General features: G+C 44.8%; 1 protein-coding gene across 5 annotated transcripts in view; it reads left to right on the top strand.

Moving 5' to 3' along the window:
- Nucleotides 1–18,367, top strand: part of LOC147679996 (zinc metalloproteinase-disintegrin-like VLAIP-B) — a 242,830-nt gene that overhangs the window by 50,406 nt on the left and 174,057 nt on the right. For all 5 annotated transcript variants that reach the window (XR_015300922.1, XM_086943536.1, XM_086943535.1 and 2 more), the window contains exon 2: nt 13,989–14,077. Coding sequence is in view for 4 of the 5 variants with exons in the window: in XM_086943536.1 (XP_086799662.1) it covers nt 13,989–14,077 (89 nt within the window). In the remaining variant the exon portion in view is untranslated. The remainder of the gene's footprint in view (nt 1–13,988; nt 14,078–18,367) is intronic.

The following is an 18,367-nucleotide window of genomic DNA, read 5'->3' as shown; positions in this document are numbered from 1 at the left end:
TAGTTAATCTGGTTCATAAATAAAAGTGAAATTTCTTTCAAATTGCCCTGATCATTCATTAAACAACATCCATGGCACCATCAGGACTGCCCCAACCCTGGTCCAATTTATTTACGAGCTGAAGAAATGCATCTTTAAAGAACACTTGGGCATGAGGAAATAACATTTTCCGCTCTGAAAACCCAGCTTCTGCTTATATTTCTGATTGCCTGATCCTTGGAGCCTACAAAACTCACTGCTGCCGTTTGACTTAGTTCATGCTATACAGATACCAAACACCTGGATACATATGTGTCCAAGCAGGCAGCACCAATAGTGCACTCCTAAGGGAAAACATTAGAGATGGAAAGTATGTGATTTTTGAAAAAGACCGCTCAACCCTTGCAGGTACTCTCATTTGACCTGCGTTACAAAGTGCCAAATTGCGCTATTTCTTAACATCAAAACTGAAGGATTTCATATTGAACTGCAAAACACTGACGAATGGAACAAGATGCTAAGAATGAAAAAGCCAAAATAAGGTTAGACAATGGTATGAAACGATTAAAAGAAGGATGGAAAGAAAGAATGTGATGGAAGGAAAGAAGGAAAAACAGTTATAGAAGGGAAGGGATGCCAATACCCATGCAGCTCCGTAGTAAGAGCTGGGGTGGCTCACTGCTCACTCACTTTTTGCCATATGGTTTAAAGTGGGGCATATTCGATTTTTCTGGATCCTGCCTTAGAGGTGGTACTGGTCCACTGGAAATCATGCTAGTAGTCCCCTGACAACTGTTGGGCAAGGGACTGCAATAAATGGTGTCCGTTCACAAGGATCCGTCACAAAAGCGCTTATGGTATAATAATAATTAATCCTATTTTACTTTGGCAATTGTCAGATTTACCCCCCAACCCCCCACCCCCCCCCCCCCCTCCTTCTCCCCCTCCCCTGCAAACCTCTAAAGACACGGCCCTTCCCTACATCTTGCACAAGGCTCATTAGATGCCTCTCTTTTGTCCTTGACCCATTTCACAAAGGACCTGAGCATAACGCATTTTTGACACGGACCGCGTAAGTGCACGTCACAAATGTACTGCACTGTCTTTGAGAGCAAGATCCCCGGATATTGCGGCTTTCGGTGCCTCATCGCGTTTACCCAATATGCGTGCCACGCTCTTTGACCTGGAAGTTTCAGCACTCTGTGTGCTATCAGAGTTCCTCAATTCTTTGCAGGGGCAGGGTCTGAAGTAACTTCCTGTCACACTGGCCTCCATGTTCTCCGTTTGTATCGATTGGTGCATCTGTTGGCGTCTTCCACACTTACAAAATGAGCAATTAATGAAGCATAGCTTGTAAAAAAAGTTGTCCGGCACCTTTCTCGCCAATGGCCTCCACCGAGAGATCATTGCACTGAAATCAAATCTGGAACCTTTAGTTTATTCCATAGCGAATCCTGTCATTTAAAGAATATCTGGAGCAAAGAATGGCGAAACTGACGATACCGGTGCCAGTTCCCTGGTCTCTTCAGCACCATTAGTCCCTTGTTAATGTCTACTTACAACCGGCGTAGAAACTGCCACTTCCCCAATAAAGGTGAAAAGGAATGCGATACGAACAATCTTTTTCACTACAAGGTTCGACGAAATGAAAGCGATGTCAAAGCTTCATATTGGAAATAAACCACCTGTAATCAAAACACGGACATTTTACTCAATAGTAACTACAAGTGGCCGTGAAACTAAGGACTGCAGCGGGAATGTGATATCCAGGGCCTTTTTTGCAGTTAAATCGTTTATGAACTGCTTTATTTGTGGGATGCTTTTGAATTTGGTAGTTGTGAAAAGAGGGAGATTATGGGTGAATAATTTGAGAGGATGGTCGCTGTTCTTTTCTCCACTGCTTAGTCCCAATGTATTTCTGCCTTTATTTTCTGTCCATATTTGTTTGCCTCGAGTGTCAGTCTCGCTCTGTCTCTAGCTGCTGCTTCCTGTCGATCTCCTATTCCTTTTAGTCCCATCTTGCCCCCACTACACCTGGCCTCTCTCTGTTTCTTACCTAGCCCTCCTCTTCCTATCCCATTACCTCTGCACTTTCTCTCGTGCCTTTCTTTTTTGCAGACTCCTCCTTTTCTCCATGCGCTCTACTCTTTCCCACCCACTTACAGTCTTCCTATACGTGATATGTCCAATTCACCTATTCATTTGGTCTCCCGCCTTCTCTCTCTCTCTCTCTCTCCCCCCCTCACACTCTCTCCCTCCCTCTCTCTCTCTCCTGTCAACACTTTTTCTCTGGCGATCTTACAGTACTTTCCCCTAACCTCCCATCTTCCAGTATCCCCTTAAAAAAATATTCCAATTAAAACAGCTGGCCAAGGCCAGACATATTGACTTTGCCAACGCTTGTTTTTTGCATGCATTTCTTTATAATAAACCCTCAAACCTTAGTGTCTTGCTCAGCAGGCTTGCATTTTAAAGCAAGCCTGCAAGGTTTTGGGGGGGGGGGGGGGGGGAAGACTTCCACTGAGAAAATATTGAAAAAAACAGTGGAAAAATGGTGCATTTTCAAGCAAATTTGATAAAGCAGGAAAGTTAATAAAGCAATTGTGAAACTGCAGTTATTACTAGGGGTGCGCGGAATTTGCGTAGTCGCGCTATGGAAAGTTCTGCGAAACGGTAAAAATCTCGGCTAGCAAGCAGAAATTCCACGAACATGCGGAATTAGTTGTTCCACCCGTTTGCAATGCTTTTTTCCTGTTCGCAAATGCTGTTTGCATGCTCGGGGGGAAATATCTCGCAAAGACACATTTTGAAAGCGCGAACAAGCAAATAATCGCAGAATATTTGGCAATTCCGCGTAACGCAAAATTAGCCAAATTCCGCAAGCGGAACAGAATTTACCGCCCAGGCCCAGTTATTACATTGATAAAGATGTCACTCAACAACACAGGTAGTGGCTGATTTATTATACCCAAGGTCATGTCGACCGCTGCTCCGAGCATACGTGCTGGTGTTTCTAAAACTAAAATGCTGTAAAATATGTGTGTGATGTGCAGCCTTACATACAGTCAGTTGCACACTGTACTATCTGTGTAATGTGTTTAGTGCAGCAATACTGATATAAATACATGAGGAAGTCGGCCGCACAGACTGAAAATTGTTCCCTTATAAGTTTTAGGTATCCTGTGATTGTGGTAAGCAAGATTCAGTGCTAACAGTGCACTATTAATGCATTTTTTTTTAACATAACTGTCCCTTCAAAACCTGGTCAGTAAAGGCTATATATATATATATATAATTACCGGTGGTGTTGTTGGGCTAGACAAATAAAAAATTTGCACCATCTACCTGGGTTCGCCTTGTCCTTATACGGAACAGAAGGGTGGCTGGAGGACGATTCTTGTTATATATATTTGACCCATCTCGACGTCGGCGCTCCCAATTAGCGCGGTGCGTTTCCTTTCGGCGGAATCCAGCCGATATATATCAACACAGGTCCAATCTTGAAGAGTGGGAAATAAGGACGCACTCACTCGTGTGGTTTCAGAAAATTACAGCGGCTTTATTTTTCAGACGCTTGCCAACTCCCAATATATATACACAATTACAAATAAAAGCACACACTTATTTTACAGCTCAGTCGTTAACTCTTTGCACTGATGGTCAAAAACAATAAATATTTGCCACAAACCATGGAGTGATTTGATCAATTATTCCCAATTTCCCAATACCCAGCTCCCAACCCCTTTACACTTGCAGAAAGCCTTAACAATTGCAGATTAACTCTTTGTAGTGTACATTTGAATTTCTTTCAGGCCAGCAAATACCCTGGGAGGAAGGCTTGATTTTAATTAGCTCAGCTCTCTGTCTTGCATTCGTTTCACAGAACAGGAAACACACTTCATGATACTATGAAGTATTTATTTGAAATTATTGAAATTCAGAGTCACACAGTGAATGTCACTACTGCTGCTACTAGAGAGGACTAACCAAAAAACAAAGTAACGTTAATATCTGCATATTGTTTGAAGCCCCTGCTGTTCTAAATCCCTGTTCTGCATTGCAGCCTGTGTCTGTTTCACTAAGAAGCAAGCAGGTTGGGTGTAAGACATCAAGAGTGGATGTCGCTCCCTAAAGAGGGTGAGTTTGCAGCTGTGCAGGCTGCATTGCCGAGGAAAAGGTTTGCCCAGCCTTGTGTGCGAATATGAAGTACAGGCCTTCTTCGGAGTATGCTTAATGACGGACTTAAATTCTGCTGGACCGGTAAATATGCATTACGACACTCCATGATGCCTTTCACACACGATGCAGCACCCAAAATCTGGTCCATATTCGAAGATGGCCCTTTGTTGCAAACCATGTTTGAAAAGCCCAAACACATAGCCAATGAACCGGAGCCATTGCTTCCATGTTGCAGACCATGTTTATGAAGAGCTGATAGGTAGCTGAATCACCTGCTCCCCATCATTAACCAAAGTAATGGAGGAAAGTGCTAAGCCTTCCTTGCTAGAAAATTGATTAGGCAAACCTCCGGCTGGTAAATCGGCGCACAATCAGGTTACCTTATTCCATCTTCCTACCTTCCTTTGTAAAGAGAGTGTGTTGAGGAGAGAAAACAGCGGGTGAAAATGAGATAGCGACAGACTGGTCAAGGGCAGTGGAGAGTAGGAAGAAAAAAGACAGGATGAAAGATTAAAGTGAGCCCGACACTACAGCAAGTAAATGAAACTCTCACCCTCAGGAGTCTTCCAATTGGTGCACTTCAACAGTCCACGGTGGCATTTTCAACGACAAGGCCCAGCTTCTGCAGCTCATAACAAGCATTGGCATAGCCAATAGGTCTTGCATTCGGGAACTTATAAGTAGGCCTGGGCGAAGCACTACGCTACGCTCGCGTAGTTTGCAAAGTGTGCACTACTTCGCACTACGCGAACTGCACGTAGCACAGTGCAAACATGCGTAGCGTAGTGCAGCGGTCATTTTTTGCTTGCCCGCAGTCCTCGACCGCTAGCAAGCAAAATGACATCCCGGCAAGACTTTTTCCTCGTTCGGGATCAGCAACATCAAGTTGCTGATCGCGAGCCTGGAAAATAAACCTTCCGGCGAGATTCTCAACGTGGGAAGGTCAGATTTCTCATTGCTAGTGGTTGCGTATGCTGGCGACCGCTTGGGATGAGAAACTTCCAGTCAACGTTGAGAAAGCTGCCGCTCGAGTAAAAATCTATTCGAGCGACAGAAAACTAAAACTACAGCTCGCAATGTGCAAGATGCCGTTTTCAATTATTGCACAGTGCTGGATGCTTGTCCGCAGTGTGCAATCATTGAAAACGGCATCTTGCACAGTGTGAACAGGCTACTACGCAGTTTGCATGGTGCTACGTGTAGCTCGCGAAGTGCATTTTGTGTAGCTTCACGAAGCGCTACTTCGCAAACTACGCCCAGCCCTACTTATAAGTGTTTAGCCATGCAACATTTAATGTTGCACCAAGGATATTGTGCTGTATAATTAAATACTTATAAGGTCCCAAAAGCGAGACCTAGTGGCTATGCCAATGCTTGTTTAGACTGTATGTGGTTTTCAGTGTGGGCACTGTCAAAGAGGATGCACGGGAGAGGGACCGCGTGGGTGCTTTTGGCTCTTTAGACAGTTAGTCAAGGAAATTATTGAAACATCCTGTACATAGGATGTTAAACTAGCCCAGGTATGGCATAATCACTGTGAAGAACACAATTATCTAGGTTTTTTGCAGCAGTGGAACAGCCTGTGAAGCAGTTCAAGATAAAAAAACATTTTGGTGCTTTGCAGTGTCTGTTCCTGTGGCGAGGTGGTATTAGCAGAGCTAAGAAAAGCCTGCATTCCATCTGCTGCCTGTGGATACTGCATGGTGAGGAATCTGCAGTGAGGCTGACTTCAGGTGTGCTTAGCTCTGCCTCTTGCAACGATCCTACGACTGATGGGAAGAAACCTACTCTGCAGGTGCAGTGAAGTCCATGTTCACCCAGTTATTTGCACACCACTGCTGCAGTCTATTTGTTTTTGGACCTGGAAAACGTTAAAAAAAATAGATAAATAATTGAGCATCCCTGGCGTGGGAGAAAAAATTGAAAGCGAGAGGCCAAAGGGGGCCTATGCAGTGCGCAAAATCTTTGAAGCAGCCACCTGGTTCTTAACAAACAAAAACTATATGAAAATGCCAGTGGTGTGGGGGAAGGACACAAAACTGGACAGTTATGACCCATTGGCTCTTGTGTAGAGCATACACGCTTCTTACAACAGCCCAGCTCTGGTTAGGAAGTGACCAATATGGGAGCGGATGGGGCCCATGCACGCACCAGCGGTAGACGGCGACAAAGGTGGCGCAGACCTGCTGGGCCCCAGGAGTCCTGCCCCGCAGAGGTTCCAGCACATGGCCGAGTGACTCCAGGTGGGTGAGCAGCAAGTGTATGGGATAGGGAAGCACACACGGCCACAGCAGCAGATGGGGAGCGGGCAGTGACTAGCTTCAGTCTGAGGTCGTTCTTTCGGAAGACAGAACTGTGGGACATAGCAGCAGCTGGGCTCTGAGGTGCCCTCTTTGTAGCTGGAAGGGCACGAGCCCAGAAACAAGCTGCTGTCCCTCACAGTGGAGACCCCATGGCTGACGTGCGATTATCATTGCCCCATGATGCATGCTCGGGCTGGCAGAAGTGAAGTATGATTGACAAGTGAATAGACCAGTGGGCAAACGGTCCGGCAAAAATCACTTATCTGTATGTATTATATATTTTGTTCTTTAAAAAAGTAATCAGTCTTGAAAGAGAGAAAGTGTGTAAGTGAAAGAGGGAGCGAGAGAGAGAGATTGCGAGCGAAAGAGAGAGCGAGGGGGGAATGAAAAACAAAAAGCGCAGCCCATGCTGCGTTTAATGACGCAGCCGCAGTAACCTGATCCCAAGTGGGGGAGGTGTGCTGTGTGTGCCTGCTGGAACTCCCAGCAGCTGTTCGGAAGCAGTCATGCTTGTGCTGGCCTCTGCCTTGCGGGAGCGAGCAGCGGTGACGCAAGAGCCATATGTTTTCAATTAGTGCGCGCCCCGCTGCTCGCTCCCGCAAGGTGGATGCCAGCACAAGCACGCATGAGTGTGCTTGAAAAGGAGCAGACCAATTTCTAAAGATTATCTCCTAGAGCAGGGCTGCCTAGGTGAGTCCTAAAAATCCTCTCTCGGGCCCTTTCTGCTGGTGCTAGAAAATAATGCTCACAACAGAAAACACACGAGGCGCAGAAGCATTCGCTGTGTAACTGTTCGGAGCATGCTCCGAATGAATCCATGGTTTTGTGTGAAATTAGTTTGGGCATGTGAATTTAGATGAACATTGCTTGGACTGCAGCAGTAAATTTAGCCTCCAGGGGCAGATCTTCCATCAAAGTTCAGCCGCAGATTTTTAACAATGTTAAGCAAGATTGGTGGCTTTTCCTTAACACTGAAGTAATATCTTTGCCCTTGATTACTATTCAATTTATTTCATGTAGGTTATGCAGGTATCCTTTTTTATTTTAAAAATACAAACCGGGTGCATTCCTAGATTTTGATGCTGATTAACATGACTGACTAAAACAAAGTTAGTCATACAGTAGCATTACTGCTGATCTCGGCTGTGTTTTGTTATGGAACGTAAATCTCCCCCACTTCCTATTTCTTTCTCTGAAAGCAGCGATTTCTTTTATTTTCTCTGGCTGTCTGCCCTGTCAAATGAACACTGACACCTAAACATTCAGAGGTCTAAATTTAGCTTCCCCTTAGAAAGCCCTAATTCTTTTTAAGCTCCACTATCGCGTAGTAGGCGACATGTGGTGTTCTGACAAGCAGGCGTATGGTTGTCAAAGCTAGGCCTGGGCGAATCACTACGCTACGCTCGTGGAGTTTGCGCAACTTCGCACTACGCGAGCTGCACGTAGCACAGTGCGAAGACGCATAGTGCAGCGCTCATTTTTTGCTTGTTCGCGGTCCTGAACGTCATGTTCGCGAGCAAGCAAAATGACATCCCGGCGAGATTCTCAACGCGGGGAGGTAAGGTTTCTCATTGTGAGTGGTTGCGCATGCTCGCGACCGCTCTCAATGAGAAACTACCAGTTCGCGTTGAGAAAGCTGCAGCTCGAGTAATAATCTACTCGAGCAGCAGAAAACTACAGCTCTCACTGTAAAAGATGCCGTTTTCAATGATTGCACAGTGCCGGATGCTTGTCCGCACTGTGCAATCATTGAAAACACATCATGCACAGTGCGAACATGCTACTACGCAGCTCGCGTAGTGCTACGTGAAGTTTGCGTAGTGCGAAGTGCACTTCGCGTAGCTTCCTGTAGCGCTACTTCGCGAACTACGCCCACCCTTAGTCAAAGCCCCGGTGCACCGAGAGGCCACTCGGTGGCTCGCAGTCCTCAAGCTGTCAAATTCCACGCTGTTAAAATAGCCCTGTCCTCTCCTTCGCTGACGTCAGAGAGGCTAATGCATTTAGGATGCAATGCAAAGCCCCCCTCAATATTTTCGCTCTTCTTAAATAGGTTGGGACTGAAAACTACAGAGCAAGTTCTTTGGTAGGGGCCCATTTTCCTTGACTATATGCACTTTCATCTAGGTCCACGAAATGCGCCCAGAGAATAGTTGTGAAGTAAGAAACCTGGCTTCAGAGCCTGAGAAGTTTGGAACTGGATAGGCACTTTCGAGAGCCATGGAGGTATTTACAGAAAGACTATGTTAAAATTAGCGAGGCATGTTTTTTGGTGCTTCGCTGTCAGGAAACTCTGCAGCAGCACCCTTCTGGTTTCCCTGGGTAAGAGGGAAAAATAAGCACGCCCAGCCGGGAGGTTGCGACTTCTTGGCTGGTGAACTCGCTGGCCATTAGGCTCGACCCTCGCGCTTTACAACACCAGGGGCAGGGCCTACTACAACAACAGACGAGGCTCTCGGCCTGCATCGCCAGGGCCAGCCTATCATCAATGGAATTACTTTTCATTCATCACCAGCGTTTGAAAAATGCTGCAGCCTGACTGTGAACATGTAGCACTCGGATAGCGAGGTAGGATAATGGCGTGTTGGTTATGACATTCTGTACCAGTGAGTCATTAAATAAGAAAAGTGTGATTGTAAGGCATATACGTGCTCGCAACGTGCCATTTGTACACATAATGCTGCCATTTATTGGCCACTTTCTGGACACACTCTTGTTTTAAAGCTAAAGAGGCGGAAGGGAGGCTTAGACTTTACAAGAAAGGATCACATCCTGTTGTCCAGCAGGTAATGCTGGACTGTGACTAAAGCTTGAAAGATGTTCCATAGCCAATGGCGTTGCCACCAGACCTCTCACCCTTTAAAACGTTTTTCATCAGTACCAGGTTTCTTCTGTCTTTTAAACAGATGAAGTACTTAATTTTCCACACAGGGTAAATTAAACGATTTCGTTGTGCATGTAATTATGATTAGTTCTGAAACCTTGTACATTTGGAAATAAATAGAAACTGAATGCACCCCTTGTTACCTTCTCAGCACCATCCCCGTTTAGAAGAAGGGGCAGAAATAGCTCATCTCTGGGAGGTCCAAGGAGGTAATGGTCACTTCTGTTTTTTAGAAACTTGTCCGAGATACAAATCTTAGTCAAGTGTTAAAAAAGAGGAAAAAACCACAAAAAACACTAGTGTCTAAAAGGTCGGGTTAAACCTTATGAAGTTGGCACTTGCAGTTCACAAGAACCAAGTAACATGCAGGGATTTTATCTTCTACTCTTTGAGCACGAGACTGATAGCAAGCACCAAAGTATGTTATGTTGGCACCTGTCAAGCCACCAGTAACTGATCCGCTCACACCTAGGAAACTGCCTTGATGGAAAATGGGAGGTGAACAGGTGGGAGGGGCAGAGACCCATGTCATGTTCTCTTTCATCATCCCGAACACATTGAAAAACAACTGTTGTGCACCAAGAATAAACCGCTCCCACCGTATCCCTCCTAACCTCTAAACTGACAGAGCGTTGATATAAAAGCATCTGACCTCGAACCGAGTAGCTTCATGACTTGAAGCACCAACTTCTCCCCAGTATGACTTTTATTATATAATTTATGGAACTTCTAGCTGCCTTTTTGCTGTATCAACACATGGATCTAGCAAATACCCAATGCCCCCCAAAATTCCCACCTCCAAATCTGTGCATCGCTGGAAACAAGAAAGAGGCACCCACACGTAGTTCAGTCTATTCTTTCATTGACTGCCTCAAGTCTTAACTCCAACGAATGGTTATGTGACTGAGGGCCTCATTGTGCATTATGATGGTGGTCGGAATTGCATCCGACAGCCATCATGTAGGAGACGAAACCACCCGACTTTGCTGGCGGCGGTCCCACCAATGGCATTACAAAGCGACCGCCTTCAAGGCGGTTGCAGAGTGTATCTTTTGTATTGCAGGACACCGCTCAGAACAAAAAATATACTTTTAGCATATCCCTGCACTATGTGACAGGAACCATGCTGTGCATGCCACATGGTGCAGGGATATGTAGGGGGGCACCATAGGTGCCCCACAAAACACAAAACTAAGGGCCAGGGGGTAAGGGAGTGAGGGGGGCCCACAATGGACCCCAATGTCCTTTTCCGCCGGCCTTTTCATGGCGGGTAAACTGCCATGAAACGGCCGGTGGGGAGGGACATCATAATACCTACGCCGGTGCCTGGCAGACACCGCTACCATTGAAGGGATTGTGGCTCCCTACGACGCGCTGGTGGGCTCAAGGAGCCCGTCGGATGCATGGCGTATGGTCTTTCCGACCGCCCACGATTGTACTATCGTGGGTGGTAAACATGGTTACAGGCTGTCGGTGGCAGTCCCACCATCATCGTAATCGGGCCCTGTGTTCTTGGCAGCTCTGAATCCTTGAATAGCTCACCTTCAAATCCTTTTTTCCCTCTTTGCTGCTGAGTCACGTTTTTTGTGTTTTTCGGGGTCCCTCAATTCTGCAACTATGTTCAGTAGGCCAACTTCTCCACTCAATGGACAACTCCATTATTGCTTCAAATGCACCAATGAGAAGGTAACATTCTCAAACTTCAGGCTCTTTTTATAGACTTTCCTCCTGATACCTGACAAATTTCTCCATTAGCTCTGTGCAGCTGTCAATATTCCCCACATTATGCCTGCTATCTCCCATATGACGGCTGTTGGATTTCAGCATCATCTCCATCATGTCATCTCCATCACATCTGATCCTCCATTCCTTTGGAGGCAACTTGCTGCAAATTTAAGCTCACTATGATTAGCCTCACTCACAGGATGCGATTGGTCCCAGCCCTCCTCAAACAGGGTCCTCCTATTCTCTATTAGCATTGAGGTTGAAAATCTCAATAAGAGCTATTCTTCATTTAATTGCAGGATTTTTTCTTTGTAAGGCGTATCTGAGGTGTAGTTGTACAGTCCTGCATCCCTGGAACATACGCTGCTCTTTACACTCTGGAAAGAAGGATGCTGGCACACTGGTCCACTGGTCCAACTTGCCTTACTCCCAGGGGTCCAGTCTTTTGTGCAATCTGTGCCCATAGATCTTCCCCTGGGAGTTTGCACGTGATAATGCTTTCATCTAAGGGATCTAAATTAATTAGTCTCAGGTGTCACCACTTTGGGAATCACCTCTTGGGGGATGGGTCCGTGTAATCCTCTGACGGAAATTACTGGCCATCAGGCAATCCACAGACCAACTAAGGAGCCTGGTGGAGGAGTACTCAAAAGATGCATCTATGCCAGGTACAACTTTCCTCATTGAGCCTGAAAACATGTTCCCACCATTAAGAAATGGCTCAAAGGGGAGAGCCACATCAGAGCTTCAAAGAAACACTGCTATTTTGGAGTCCAGCAAGCCCCATATTGCAAATATCAAAATTTGAATACAATTTTGAGCTAAAGTCCTAACAAAATAACTAAACTTTCTACAAAATCCTGATAATAATTGAGAGTAATGGGTAGCTTTGCCTGAACAGCTTCTGATTTCTGCAGCGTGTCCGTTTTGAAGATCCTCTGAAGTCAACACCTTCGGCCTGCTAATATTAATTGAGATGACCAGCCCATCTCACATAAGGCTCTTGAAAAAAGATGGAGAGGTGTTTGATCTCCATCAAACTTGGTTGGTCAGTGAACCATAGCTGAATGTCTATATATTCAATTCTGTGAAATTATCATGTCCACTCCACAAAAAAAATTCAGGGTGCAGTATTACTTCACATTAGTCACTCATAGTGAATATTGCACATTGTCGATGATATTGCAGTCGGTGATTTCCACCCCACCCCCCCAAAATATGTGAATAACGTATGCTTCACTCATTCTTCCAATTGTAGTTTTTCAAGAATGTGATTGGGGAATGGACGAGCATGATGAGGAAGTGAGATTTCCCAGCTACTCTTGTTGAGCCTCACAGCAATATCTCCCTTAGTGTAGCGCACAGTACGTTTAGTACCATGAAGAGGAAAGGGGGAAATAAATATGGAAGAAAGATTGATCTAGAAATGGATCCTATAAATGTAAGGTCACTGCAAGCATGTACATTGAAATAGGAAGATTTAAAAGTCCAATCATGTATGCAAATGATTAGTCTTATTGATGCTCTTTTGAAAGGTGGGTGTTTGGTTAGGTGACCTGATGATCATAAAAAGCTTCAATCTCTTGAGGATACGCTACCTCACAATCTCTACATTTTAATCATGTGCCTCGCATTGGCAGAAAATGCACGCATTAACCAAGGCATTTTGGACCTGTGTCAACAAATTATGTAGATTCACACATTTTTGTGGATTCACTTCAAGAGCATTTCGGTGCAAATGTCAGATAATGTTCTGCCAGGCATAACATCCACCGGTGCATGCATGTCGGAAATATGCATTTGTGCTTTAAAAAAAAAAAAATTGGTCACTATTGGGGGAGTTTTTTTGTTTTTTTGACCGATAAATACAGCCAGAAAGCAACGTGGCTCCTGTCTGCATTTATTTTTAGATGCAATAAAATACAGAAAATTAGACTTCTTATGAGTGACTCTCCAAGTTGTTTTTGCTGAAATTCAGGCTAACCGCTGAGTAGTTAGGTTGCATAGTGAATGAAAAAAAAATAGACATCCTTAAGTAACTGCATACATCAGCATACATTTGAAGAATAGAAGTATAGATAAATGCTAATAATATGGGCAAAAAAGAAATGTGGATAAATACAGATGAAACATAAATATCATAAAACCGTAAGCGATAATAATAGGCATGTTCCTTTACCTTACACACAGATTAACTTTCCTCATTCCTTTTACAAGACTCGTTTACTACCTTACCAGGTTTGCCCGCTACCTGCAAAATAGGTGTAATGGCAAAAACGTGCTTAGCAGCCATAATACATCAAATTAGAATTCATGACAATCTGGTATGTACTTTGGCTTTAATAGTCCTTCTTTTTGGTCTTCCGTTGTAGTGTGAACATTGGAATGATTACTTTGCAGTGGAACTGTGAAATGTACAACTGTGGTTGTTCTTGTGGTAAACATTTCCTTGAATTTTGTTTCAATACAACCCCTGTTGTATGGAGCAGGCAGATTAATATATTAATGACGGCAGTCAGCCACTTAAGTATTTATACAGCATAACTCTCCAGCAATTTTTCAAATAATTGTGTCCTAAAACGAAACCTTTTTTCTGTGCTTAGTAACCAGTCTATTGTTGTGACTGTCCTCCAAAATACAATTTCTATCAACATTTCACTGGTAGTTCCTAAAAATCCCTGTGATCCCTATACACATAACTCTAAAATTTAAACTAATTCAAGCTTGATGACAGATAATCCATAGACATACTCCAGCAGTGTTACACTGTGTTTTTGACAATTCCCACACCTAAAACATAAATAATATTCAGACTTGAAGTGTGCTTGAGAACTGTGAATTTTTGGATTCAAATGTCTAATCACTCTTACAGAATTGGTTATTGCCACTATTATTAATTGCTAATGTATTGCTCTTTACAGTGCTTGCCCTTGCACCACTGCCTGGAGTGAAGGATTATGAAGTTGTGCGTCCACAGAAACTGTATTCCCGACACAGACGAGACACAAAGGTAAAACAAAAAAAAGTTTTGGCACGATTTCATTGTTGACTAGTGAATGTTTGAAGGGTTCTCTGCGTCGTAGATCCATCTGTACCAGCGAATTTCCCCATAGAGACAGAATGGGAAAACTCCTTCGTGCAACAGCCCGTAGTGCCTCATTTAGAATTTGGCAGCTAGGTTACTGCATCACAAACGAGACTGATCTTCTATACACCGTATTTCAAGTACATTATATACAATGGCACTTGTAATAGGGATGACTTATTATCCATCAAAAAATGTATTTTATTAATGTATTTATTGAAGTTTATTAACTGTATACAATAACCACAACACAGTGACAGGTTATGCAGTGCATTCATAATAGTTGCATGGACATTCCAGCTGTATTTCGTATATTGCAGTTAGTATGCATACAGAAAGAACAACAAACAGAAAGACAAAAAATAAAAAAACGAAAATCAAAATATACAGAACATGTGCTATTCAGTACCGTGCAGCCGCCTACAGGCCAAAAACTGTCCGGCAACACAGATAATACCACAATTGAACATTATATTAGCTTGTGGCTCTTGGGCAGATAGCCTAGAATCTATGTCGCATCTGGTTGTTCCAACAGATAGCAAGTGAGAGGCGCCGAGCAGTTTTGAGGTCTAGAGGCCTCTGGCAGTTCATCATAAGTATCCAGTTGTTCTTTACAATAAACCAATTATTTCAGCCATTGTCTCATCTTGGGTGCTGTTCTGCCGCCCCAGTGTTTGACAACCATTCGCTTTGCCAATAAGGTAGTGACCGCTACAATGCGCCTGTTGCATGGCTTCAACTTTTTCACCAGGCCCAATAAGCACATTTCAGGTGAGCAAACCACAGTCTTTATTATAATTCTATTTTGCGTGAGCGTTCATGTCACGGCCACTCAGAAGTCATAAATGGAGCCAAATGACCAGGTCAAATGTGCAAAATCTGCCACATCCTCTCCATCTCGCACATCTAGCATCCTCTCGTAGCCCGTGTCTTTGCAGCCTCTTCAGTGTATAAAACATTTGATGCAGAAATTTGAAATGAATAATTCTGAGAGTGCAGTTTGCTGTGAGGCGGCCTGTCAGCGCACAGCAAGCTACCCAATCCTCCCAGACTAACGGTACTTCCAAATGTCTATTCCAATTTTCAAAGGAGGTGGGGCTTTTGGCTTCTATTTCTCTTTGGGAGGCATTGTACAAGCGGGTGATAAGCCCTGTAGATTCCCCCACTGATCAAGTAATCTGCAATGCATTCTGCGTTTTCGGCTCCTCTGGGAAGCCTGGATCCAACCCCCTAACAGCCATACGCAGCCTGGTGTAAACAGACCCATGCATTGCATTATGCTGGGACCCTGCTGTGAAGTCATTTAGGGATAAGAACTTCCAATTTAAGTACATATCTCCCAGTTTGGTATTTCCTGCATTGGACAGCTCAGCTAGTGCACCTGTCTGGCACGCTACCGAAATATCCGTGTGTGCTGCAATCGGCATAGCCGGAGCATACAGATATTCATGTCCTGCACGGGCAGCCAGGGCTTTCCACACTTTAACTGTGCACACAACCCTATCTATCTCTCTTCTTCCCCTGAGTGTTGTGCTGCAGCACCATAGCAGTCAACTGGGTTGGGTATCAGTTATCTGCCTCCACCGCCAGATGCGGCAGGTAACGCTGGGGGAAATACCAGTAGTATTGGTACGAAGTGGACCTGTGCATAGAGATAATATAGTCGCAGATCAGGGGCTTCAAAGCCACACCGTTCAAATGGTAACACCAATGTTTCTTCGCTGCATCTCGGTTTTTTACCTGCCCAAAACAGTCCCAGCAAGCATGACTGCATGGCCTGAAAGATGGCTGTATTGAGTGGTAAGGGGATATTCACAAACAAGTATAATAATTTGGGAGGGAAACATCCTTTACAACGCAACCATTACATCACACTACACTTACAATGCAGTCATTACATCGCAATATCCTTTACAACGCATGTCACTGCAACGCAGGCACTACATCGCATGACACCACAACGCAGGCATTACAACGCATAGTACCCCTACACTATCCAAAACTTGCCCTACTGTTGCCCCCCTGGAGTTAGAATAGTAATTTTTACCCCTACACTATCCAACACTTACCCTACTGTTGCACCCCATAGAGTTAGAATAGTAATTTTTACCCCCATACTTTCCAATACTTACCTTAAATGCAATGTAATGGTATGCGTTGTAAAGGTATAATGTGATGTAATGGAATGTGTCGTAAAGGTAGTTTCTAAAAATGCGATGTAGTGTCATGCGATGTAATGGAGTGCCTTGTAAAGGAACTCACGATGTAGAAACTGTGTTGTAAAGGCATGCATTGTAAATGTATGCGTTGTAACGTCATACATTCATTTGGGAAGAATGGTCATTTTGGTAACTGCTATTCGGTCGGCGAGGGTCAAAGGTAGGTGTGTCCATATAGCAACCTGATCATTTAGTTTTGCAATCTCTTGCCCATAATTCCTGCTAATCACAGTTTCGGAGTCTCTGTGCACCCAGACCTCCAAATAACATGCAGGTTCACTTGACCAGACCAATGGAAACTGCAACGCCAGCTCCCTGTGCACTGGGTTAGAGGAAAGACCATAGACTTACTCCAGTTAATACCAAGGCCTGAGTGTCATAGAAAACGAACGTACTCCCTCAGCAGAGGATCCAAATGCAACGCAGGTTCCCTCACATACAATAGCATATCGTCTGCCTATAGGGAAATAGCAAGTTGGCGCCGCCTGAAGCCTAGAGCTACAGCAGCATGACCTTGCCTTATCTTGCAGGCCAAGGGCTCCAGTGCCAGCGAGAACAGCATTGGGGACAAGGGACATCCCTGCATAGTTCCTCTTCAGATCGCTATAGGATCAGAGACCACCCCATTGACTCTCACCCTAGCCTCAGGGCCAGTATATAGGAGGCATACCGATTTCAAGAAAAATGGCAGCATCCCCATGCGCTGCAGCACCACAAACATAGTCCCAGAAAAGCGAGTCGAAAGCTTTAGCCGCACCCATCAGTACAGCGGCAGCTGGGAGCTCAGGGTCCAGCTGATGCAGCACAGCAAATATGGTTCGTGAGTTATGGGTTGTGGATCTTTTGGGCACAAACCCTGATTGATCCAGAAGGACCAGATATGGGATCAGAGGCTGCAGTCTGTTACCAATTATTTTTGCTAATATTTTAGTGTCAACATGTATCATACAGAGTGGACTATATGACTCACATCTATTGGCTATTTTGTCTTGCTTTAACAGTGTCACAATGAAGGCCTCGCGCAGGGAGAGGGGAAGCACGCCCTTCTCATATCCCTCCGCGTAGTCCTCCATCAGACTGGGGGCCAGCTGGTGTATATACGCTTTATGAAATTCACTCGGCAGTCCATTTAGGCCGCCGCCATACAATTTAGGGAGCGACACTATAGCCTCTTTAACATCCTCCACTGTCCAGGACTGCGTGAGGTAATCGTGATGGCCCAGAGATCACCAGCCCAAGGCTATGTCATCCAGGCAGATGAGAATTCAGATTCTGGGACAGGGGGTACCAGCCCATAAAGATCGGAGAAGAACCTCACAAACACCTGACCAATATCTGGTGTGCTATGTCGTGTCTCAAGGTTGTTGTCCAAGATTTCGACAATGTGGTCCTATCCCACCGACGCTCGCAGCTTGGTGGCCAAGAAGCGGCTCGATCTACCCCCTCACCATATCACCGTGCAGTCCATCTCCTGGATCTATGTTGCAGTTCCTGCTTTGCCACTTTTTCGTATTCTGATATTAAATCCCTCATTTGGGCAAATAGTGTAGGGGTAAGCGCACGTTCACATGCCCTTTCGAGCTTGGGTATTTTATTCTCCAACATGCTTAGTCTAGTTCACAATGACTTAAGAACCCCAGACTGTACACCTATGCGTTCTCCGTGAATGGTTACTTTAAAGGCCTCTCATAAAGTCCCAGATCCCTCAACCTTAACGAGAAATAATTGGAGATAGCAGACTCAATCGTGACACGGAATACTTGATCGGGCAATGACGACGGCTGTAAACGCCATTGAAATGCCAGACTCAAGTGGGTCATTATGTCCAATTTTAAAAGCACAGGAGCATGATCAGAGAGTGTTATAGCGAGGTTGTGAACTGAGACTATCCATGGCCAACCGCTTGGACACGAGCCAGTAGTCCAGCCTAGACCATGAGCCATGCACAGTCGATACAAATGTGCCCTCCCTCCCAATGGGATTGCGGGTACGCCAC

The sequence above is a fragment of the Lissotriton vulgaris genome, chromosome 11 (genome assembly GCF_964263255.1).
Source record: "Lissotriton vulgaris chromosome 11, aLisVul1.2, whole genome shotgun sequence".
Classification (NCBI taxonomy): Eukaryota; Metazoa; Chordata; class Amphibia; order Caudata; family Salamandridae; genus Lissotriton; species Lissotriton vulgaris.
This window is presented reverse-complemented; position numbering and strand designations above follow the sequence as displayed.